The sequence below is a fragment of the Zingiber officinale genome, chromosome 11A (assembly GCF_018446385.1).
Source record: "Zingiber officinale cultivar Zhangliang chromosome 11A, Zo_v1.1, whole genome shotgun sequence".
In the NCBI taxonomy this organism is placed as follows: domain Eukaryota; kingdom Viridiplantae; phylum Streptophyta; class Magnoliopsida; order Zingiberales; family Zingiberaceae; genus Zingiber; species Zingiber officinale.
The window spans coordinates 10,549,839-10,559,711 of NC_056006.1; the positions used below are offsets into that span (position 1 = coordinate 10,549,839).

Consider the following 9,873-nt stretch of genomic DNA (forward strand, 5'->3'; position numbering starts at 1 on the left):
GATTACTTTTATAATTATAGTAGACTTGATAATAATTTAAGTTATTTGATTTGAATTTATTTTTTCTATTTGAGTTTGACTTTATTTTACCTTTTAGATTTAGGTTTGATTTATATAATTTTATTTTGGAATTTAGCTTTTTATTTTGGTTTGGGTTTGAATTATTTTTTAGATTAGTTTTAGTTGGATTTGGTTTTAGATAGTAGATTTCATTTTTAGGTATATAAAATTGATTGAGTCCTACTTGTGTAGTTAGACATACTTTTAGAACTCAGGCTTTAGTTAGTTTCTTGTTTTGATCTATAAATGATATAAAGGTTTTGTTAGTCAAGATGAATTTGTATCCGAGACCGAACTTGTTGTATACAGCTCTTTGTGATCTAAGTATCATGTTAAAGTACTTGGATCTAGTTGTAAATTTTTTCTAGTAATTGTTCTTTTAGTTCAAGTATTTCGCCTTTCAATATGGAATTATCCTCCTCTAGTTTTGCAACTTGAGTCGGGGTTTCAGGTTGAATTGGCTTAACTGTTGAGTTTGAGTTCAGTTGATCATTAAGTAATTTATTTTGTTGAGTTAGTTCATTTATTTTATTTTCAGACATAGTTAATTTTTTATTTGAACATGCTATTATTTTATAAAACTTTTTACTTAAAGTAAATTGAACCTCATCGGAACCTTCGGAAACAAGTGTGGACTCGTGGTACAATTCGGGTTTAGACCTGTCTTTTGAGTCATTTTCCGATTCTGGTTTGTAAGCCATCAACGCGAGGTAGTTGGTGTACTTCGGTTCATTGCCATCTGATTCCTCCGTGGATGATTTATCCCAAGTCACCTTGAGGGCTTTCTTTTTCTTCAGATTCAGGCAGTTGTTCTTGTAGTGTCCCTTTCTGTTGCATCCAAAGCATGTGATTTCGTCTTGTTGTTGTTGGAGTTTGAGGTTGAGTTGATCTTTTGCAGGTTCCTTTTTGTGAAATTCTTCTTTCTCTTGGTGAATATTTTTTTTACCAGGTTCATTAGGTATTCTTCATTCAACTTCAAGTTCTGGTTTGGTTTTGGTCTTTTCTTTTGATGTTCCTGCAATAAAAGCAATGCATTTCTCGGGGCTGGTTAGTTTATTCGTGTATCTCCAATTCACAAAAATATTCATCTAACTTTAACTTGGATAAGTTCCTCTAAATCTTATAGGCATTCACGATGGATGCCCACAATGCATTTCAAGGAAATGCGTTTAGCGCATACCTTATAAGATCCCAGTTCTCCATCTAGTGGCCGATTGTGTGAAGTTTGTTAAGGATATCTTTTATCCTCGAAAGTAGTTGACTAGCAGTCTCATCTTCCTACATTTTTATATTAAATAATTTATTTAAATATAGATCTCTTTTTGTTACCTTTGCATCGTTGGTTCCCTCGTATATCTCTATGAGCTTGTCCCATAGCTCCTTGGCGTTTTCGTGTAGATCGACGTGGTTCAGCTCCTCTTTTGTTAACCCACACTGGATTGTGTTGAGGGCCTTGAAATCAATCTGGCCTTTCTTTTTCATTTCCGAATTTCAATTTTCTAGGTCTATTGGAATTCCAGCGTTGTCGATTGGAGCCTTGGACCCTTTGGTGATGCTAAACCATTGGTCGAAGTCAGTTTTCAAGTACACCTCCATCCGCTTCTTTCAGTATAAGAAATCATCCTCATTGAAGACTAGGGGACGAACAGTGTTGTACCCTTCGTTTTGGGCCATTTTAGAGTTGTAGATGGAAAACTAAAGAAAAGTACCAAGACTAGGTCTTGGATTAGCAGAGTTTGAGAAGAAGAATAAGAAATTTCGAAAGACTCAAGTAGTGTTACACCAACTTCGACTTAAAAACGGAACGAGAAATCGTTATTTGAAAAGGTAAGTTCTACCAATTCAGATTGAATACGAAAAACTAAAATTCGAAAAGAAAATAAAAGAATTCCCCTGGCTTGATTGGTGGTTACACTAATTCAGAGCAGAACCTGACTCTGATACCAATTGTTGGATCGGATCGCAAGTGTTGGAAGGGGGGGTGAATTATGTGGTTTTGAAAACTTACTTCTTTTCAAAATTTAAGTACGCAGCAGAAAATTGAGAAGAAAAAGAACATAAGAAAACACGGTCGATTTTACTTGGTTCGGAGCTTTCGGCCACTCCTACTCCATGACCCAGGTCTCGTCGACTTATTGATGGGTAATCCACTAAAATGCCTCTTGGGGTACCTCTGGAAGAGGTAATCGAGTAGAAAGAAAGTTAGAACAAGTGCAACACCCTGCACTTGTTCTTTTGCAATAATTAATTACAAAAAACAACTTCCATTACCGACACGTATGAATTGAAGTGAGAGCGCTCGAGTATCAGTGTCGATGTTCCGGTCGCGATCAGAAGTCCTCGGAGAAGTAGTCGAGCACAGCACCTTCGTAGCAGAGTCGCAGCAGGATGTCAGAGCAATCGGAACCTCAAATGGGCGCGTAGTAGCTCGTATCTTAGTTGTTTTTTTTGAAGCTTAGTCGAGATTGTCTTAAATAGGGCATGGAAGGTGTCTTCCATAGGTGTTGAAGGCGCCTTCAATGAGAAAAACTTTATCCTATTTTTGTTGTACCTTATCTGCGCCGAAATCAAAATTTTACCCCTTGGAAGACGCCTTCAAGCTATTGAAGGCGCCTTCCATGAATAGTGCGAAGACGCCTTCCAATGCTTGAAGGCACCGTAGGGTACTGTTCATCTAAAGGCTTTTTGCTCTGCGAGTTGTGTTAGTCCAAAACTAAAACATCTAATCTGCAAAACAAAATTAGCACAGTGAAAATAAGTAGTAATTAGCTCCTGTCCTCTCAGGACCAGGAAGTAGTTAAGGTCTCAGATTAGAGATTCAAAATGGACCTAACCTAGATCGACGATTACTGCCCCTCAACTGGAACGTGTCCTCACAAAGTCACTATTCTCCAGTGACTTACTTTTACTTACCATCTTGTAGTTGGTTGACTAGTCTTCTCACCCACCAGGTCTTCATGCCAGTTGTCTGGTCCACAGACTCAATTGGAATTCTGTCGATTGTCCGATTTTACGGATCCAACCGGACTTCCTACTAGATATTCGATCGGTCTATTCACTTATCTGGACTTCGCACTAGTTATTTGGTCCCGCAGATCTAGCTGGATTTCAACTTGACGTCCGATCCTTTAAACTCGTTAATTACTACATACTTGATAAAGTAATTAGATCACAAAATACTTAACTTAACTCATTTATCATTTATCAAAATTTGAATTACAACGTTAGTACAAAACTGTACCAACAATGGCTTCTTGAACTTACAGAGGTTTTGCATTTTAGAGACACTAGCTCAATGAGTTTGAGTCTATAAGTGTGTTGTTTACGTGATGTATTCTACTAACTAGTATTAGAATGATTTTTGATCCATAAACGCTCGCCAAAAATCCAAAATGGAAGTTTGTGTTTCATTAGCAAGTCCGTCCATGGTGCCTTTCTTACCTTCCTCTTTAGGGAAAGGAAATAAAAGAATAGTCTGAGTGCATGACGGTCTGTTAGTGCGATTTTCAGAAAAGGTCGAATATGATCAATTGTTTATCATCTCATCTAACATTTTTATAAAAGGAAATGATATTCTCCCGTAAAAAGGAAAGAAAAAGATGACAAAAGAAGAAAAGGAAAGAAAGGAAGAAAATGAGCAAGTTTCATGGTGCGAGCAACGACGAGGTGGCTGCAAGGTCATTGGCTGTCGCTGTGAACAAGGCTATTTGTAGTCGTAGCGATTGAGCTCACGACAGCCACAAGCGACCTCATCCATCAATATTTTTAAGCATTTTCACATCAAAATTTTCAATTCATACGGAGGGGAGTGTTGGTATAATGTTAAAGTTATTGTCGTGTAATATGAAAAATTCAAAGTTTTGAAAATAACTTCTTACAGAGTAATATAATACTGTATATAATAGATTTTTCCCATGGTGCAACGGTAAAATTAATATCATGTGATTAGAAGGATTTAAATTTTAAAAATAATCTTTTATAAAGCAGGATAAAATTGTATATAATAGATTTTTTCTCAAAATTAATACCGTGTGATTTAATAGATTTGACAACAATCATAATTTGGTTGGTGAGAAGAAAAACAAAAACCATTTGACCTGTTGCCTATAACTTCATGAAGGCTTATGATCAAATCCTCTTCTTGCTGTGAAAAAAGGAAGAGTTGAAGAATCCCTGCCAATTTAGGCACGGTGCTCCAGTATCCAATTCCAAATCTAATGATGTGGTTGTAGAGCTTCTCATCCTTCCTCAGCTTCTGCTTCAGGCCACGAGAATGCCGCACCATCCTCTCCACTTCTGTTCTTGATGCAGTCGAATCTCATATGTATCTTTCTTGTGGAAGAAAAACAGCTGATTAATTAAGGACTAATGGGTTTGATGAATCCATTCATTAAACATTTGTCTGAATTCAATTCTCATGACAATCTAACGCAACCCTCACACTTTCTCATCCGGCTTGGGACCAACCATGACAAGCCGCAAGCAGCCTCGTGACGTTGCTAGGAGAGATTCGAGCATTCGAGCACGACACAAGCTTGACAAGGAAGGAAAAGAAAGTTCATTCCATCCATTTCATATTCACAAAAAAATATCTAAATGATAACTTTTGTTCATTATTTTATAATAGATGCAATTTATCCTTTCTCTCATTGGCACTTCCACATTTTAACTAGAGATAAAGAGAGGCTATTCGTGAACGATAGTACATAGGCCGTGCCTCCAAAATTGTCACAATTCGTTATCGTAAAAGTTTCATGTCAGAGTTAACCTAATTAACACTTGAGTCGTTTGCTCCAATTAAGCTCTATCAAGATGACTGCTTAACAACTAAAGCTTATTTAACTTTTCAGGACCATATCTATTGATACCACAACAATCATGCCAATCCCTGTCTTAATTTCTTATTCATGAATCCACTTAGTTTTCCTTTGTCTACTTAACTTTGTTTGTAAATGTATCTATCTGTATTGACCCAGTATGAGATCGAGGGATAGCTCAACTGCCATTGGATAGTCCTTTGATGACTTTTATTGAGTCAACAACTATTGGATCGGTCTCTTCAATTGGGTTAGCTTCTATTGGATCTAGGGATAGATCAACTTTGTTTCTCTTTCTCTTCCATTTGTTTCTTTCTCCTACAGTAAATCCCTCTGAACGCTATTGAGCTCCTGGCTACAACCCGGGTAGCCTTGAATGGGTAACAATGGACACAATCTCTGAGTAACAATAATGCACTTGGAACTGAGTGTTCAGTTTAAAAAAGCTCAACTCTGCCTTCTACTTTTTTTAGTGTGTTGGTACATCCTAAAAAAGTGACTTGATGTTTATTCATTTGCGTCCACTACATCATCTATCAATAGTTATCAAAGTTCTACCACTGCGCCCTTAACCCCTTCGGCTACCGTGATTAACCCCCCTCGTGATAGCCTTGAGCGAGGTCCACGGGGGCGCTGGGGGCGAGCGTTATCGTCTTTTGCCCAATAGTTATCAAAGTTCTAGCCCCCACGGGTTAGATCAGCTGGTTAGGTGCCTGCAGCTTGCCAATGAAATCGTAGGGTCGAAGGTCACCAGTTGCACTCAGGGATAAAACCCTGTTCTACTGCGCCAAAAATTCCTTCGACCCCCAGTCACCTATCCTGCCCAGCATTAACTGTGATTTACTCCCTCTGGAATCTTGTGGGGCCAGGGCCAAGGGGCCACTAGGGTGGCGGTTCCACCTTTTTTGCCAATAGTTATCAAAGTTCTGAGATTCGAATCTCGGCAAACCCGAGGTAATTAATGTCTCTCTTATGTGCTAGTCACTATTCCAAAAGTTAGTAGCCGTTCGTGATTTACCTCCTCCATGTTGACCCTGGGACGGGTTGGCGGGGATGCTGGGGGCGACGAGCGTATTCGCCTTTTGCCTCCAATAGTTATCAAAGTTAGTCCCCTCGGATGAGTCAGTGGCTAGCACATAAGGTGTTGCCACCAATGCAGTCTGGGGTTCGAATCTCGGCAAAGCCGATTTAAATGCCTTCCTTATGTGCTAGTCACTATTCCAAAGGCTAGTAGCCGCCCATGATTTACCTCCTCCGTATTGATCTTGGGACGGATTGACAGAGGCGCTGGGGCGAACATATTCATCTTTTTTTTTTGCCACAATAGTTATCAAAGTTATTTCAATAAATGAAGGGTCAAATTTAAGATTGGCAGAGCATAAATTCCTGAATTTGGTATAAATTCCTGAATTTTGCCACAATAGTACACCTCAGTCATCATGATTTTATCCCTATCGTGATTATAAGTGGGCTGATGAAGTGTCAAGGATGAGCATAATTATCTTTTGCCTAATAGTCGTCAAAGTTATGCACCTACAAATGAGCATAATTAGTACTTACATATGGTGTTACTATAATAGATTATGAGATCGATTTCTAATGTGTGTAAAATTTATTATGGGTCACCTGATCTCTCACTGTGCTGGACGAAATCTCTCGTAATTTAACTTCCTTTTAAATCCCATAGAGCAGTCCTGAGAAACCTAGAGTGAGGATTATCACTTTTGTTACCATAAGTCAGTAGGCATTTTAATAAATTTGAAGAGACTTATAAAAGGAAGGCAAAGAGAATCACACGATATATTTTATTTTTGTCCTATTGTTTAGTTACAGATTAGTCAAGATCACAAGCTGCAGGTAAGTGCTGCCTTTTGAGGTGGGCAAAGAAACAAGACCCTCATTTGGAGTTTCTCACGCAAAAGACGAACTGATCCTTCTCAGTCTCTGTCCTTATTTTCATGCCAATTTTAACTCCATTAATTGCTGATATTTCTCGACTCTCTGGCCATCGTCTTCTTGTCCCATGGCTACCGGAAAGGGCATGTTGCTGCTGTACATCTTCCTCGTGGTATCGGGCACTCGAGCTCTCGGTATTCTCTCTTTTTATATCTTCGCGTATCAATTTGAATTTATTTTGATCAGTTTAAATTTAAATGGTTCGAGAACAGCAAACAGAGACAACATGAGCACGAATAGCATTGGCAAATTAGACAAGAGGGATCCATTCTTGCCGCCGTCCCCGCATCCAAATCAGTCTCGACATCCACAGCCTCAGCCTCGTTCTACTCCTCATGCTCCTCCTCATCACCCTCCTCCTCCTCCTCCTCCTCCTCTTCCACCTTCTTCTCCTTCCTAATGTCATATTTGAGGCTTCATATTGTAAAGACATTGGAAAAGTATGTTGTAATTAGAATTGGAATGGTATTACTGAATATTAAACTTAGTTACAATTTTTTTTTTTGGATAATTACATGTTATTTTGTCGACCTATTGCTATTTTCGGTGCCTAAAATGCCAATTTTGAAACTGCATTTTGAACCAAAATCTTCAGGCGATACATTTTATAACAATTGATGATGAAAAAGAACTCAGGACAGAGGCATCCTGGCCAAACTGATCGATTGGCCAAGCCACCCTTGTTTGACCCAACTTGCAGTCCAAGCCGAGAGACATGCCCTAAATCTCACTAAGCTATACTAAGCCCGAGCTAGAGCTAGCTCGGGCTTAGTGGAATTTGATATGACAGCCTTGCATGTGTCGGCTGTAAGTGCGTTGACGACAATATTGGGCGCCCGAGCAATCTTGTAGTTGAAGACAGCCTTGCACGCGATAGTCATACGGCTAATGCCCGAATAGTCTTACAATTGAAACCTAGAACCAACTAGCCACACGATTAGATGGTCTTACAATTTTGTACTCGTCGGTCATATGACATAGGTCTTAAGTCATAAACTCACTTTTGGAAGCATCCCCTTCGGGGACATTCTCAAAATGAGCACATAGGACTTCAATCACATACTCACTTTGGGAACATCTCTTTTGGGAATAACCATGAAAAGATCACACATGACTTCAGTCATACACTCACTTTGAGAACATCCCCCTTTGTGAATATTTCAGGAAATATTGCGAGACGTCAACCATGTACTCATTTTGGGAACATCTTCTTGGGAAACATCTCCAAAAAGATCATAAGACTTCAACCGTGTACACACTTCAGAAACATCCTCGAAAAGAAGGCTTTGCCATAATCGGGCACCTTGCAAGTATTCTTAACTAGGAACTCCTGAAAACGATATAGATACATTGAAACAAAATCATATGATGTATTTAAAGATCTAGCTATCATCATCTATAAGACTATAATTGAAAACCGAATACAACGACAAGTGAGGACTGACCTAAATCCATCGCATAAGCCATTGAATCTTAATTGCCACCGTACGAATTCCTGCAAGCGCAATAGATGATGTTTTATAGAGATTGGGCAACAACCGGATTTCTTCTCAATGGGGAGAGAGAAGGAAGAAGGAGGAGAAATCAAAAGTCAAGATATCTAAATGAATTTTGATCTCCTTCTTATATACCCAAGCCCATCTTGTAAGGACCATCTATCTTAAAACTCATTAACCGTCTATCACTATTAATGGAATGAGTTATTGAATTTGTACATTAAATCTACATCTAATATCTTAAACCTCTTTCATGCATAAAGTATTAGATCATTTAATTAAGGTTTAATTTTTTTAATAACAATTAATTATATGTGTTGATCATGTGAAGATCACCTTATGAAAATTAAATCTATCTATATGAACTTAATCGAATTAAGCTCACCCATATGAACTTCATCCTTCAACTCCATATCATTCTCCTTATGGAGGAGCAGTTCCAGGCAGGCACGTCTTCCTCGTGCCTCACCTGGCCAAACTTTCTCAACCTATCGCTCAGATAAAGGAGTTCAACTAATTACTGAGCTACTTTCTTGACAATTGCAGTCATCGTAGCTTGCTGTCCATACTCGCCTCTTACGGGGTAGTTTGTACTAAGATGATGCTCAGCCAACGGTCGGATCGTGTTAGACGTACAACTCCATCGTTTTCCCCCTAGCTAGCAGCCAACTCGTTTTCGTCGACTGACTCAGTCGATTCTCAACTTGCATGGCAACATACGCGGACTCCCTTCCCCACTGATATAAAAGGATAGATAAGGGTGGGCAGAGGAAAGGGAGGAGAGGTCTGTGTGCGGAGGAGGACCAATACTTTATCTTATTAAAACAATGACTTAATTTTTTAGGACACCTCTAACTAGGGATATTTAAAGGACATATTTTTTTTAAATATTCTTCCTTTTAAATATCTCCGGAGATATTTAGTTATATCTGCTGATTTTATTTTAGGTGACATGCAAGTGGATTTCAAAGGGGCAATGATTATTTTATTTTATTTTAGTTTTTAGTTTAGGTGACATGCAAATGATTTTTTTTATTTTAATTGGTGAGATATTTTATTATATAATTTGAGATATTTGAAAGTAAGATATTTAATAGGTGGGTTCCATAAATATTTAGTTACGGGGATATTTGATTGTGAGATTTGAAATATTTGAGGAGTGAGACTTGAGATCACAAATATTTGGGAGAAATATTTAGTGTTATTGTGGGTGCTCTTAGAACATCCCAACAAGGTAAAATATTTCTTCTAAATATTTATGGTCTCCGCATCCATATCATCAATTAAGGGGGCGTTTGGTTTAAGGGAATAGAAGTAAGGAATGGGAATAGCAATCAATGTTAATGTTTGGATTACAACAATGGGAATAAAAATAAGGGAATGATTCCTTATTAGTAGGTAATGGCTTATTCCGGTGTCCCACCCCTTCAATCACTCATTCCTGTATTTACAGCAATCACCATTCCTCATTAATCCCAAAAATACCCTTAACCTAATTTCCCATCGCATTTCTCTCCTCCTCTCCTCTTTGCTTCGAACGACAC

At 38.4% G+C, this 9,873-nt stretch overlaps 1 protein-coding gene across 1 annotated transcript; it reads right to left on the reverse strand.

The window, feature by feature from the left end:
- Positions 1–407: 407 nt before the first annotated feature.
- On the reverse strand, positions 408–4,345 carry LOC122031216 (transcription factor MYB61-like). The gene is made up of 3 exons (XM_042590358.1): positions 4,158–4,345; positions 677–888; positions 408–526 (listed from the first exon to the last, which is right to left on the reverse strand). The coding sequence occupies exons 1-3, from the start codon at positions 4,343–4,345 to the stop codon at positions 408–410; spliced, it is 519 nt and encodes a 172-aa protein (XP_042446292.1).
- Positions 4,346–9,873: the final 5,528 nt, after the last annotated feature.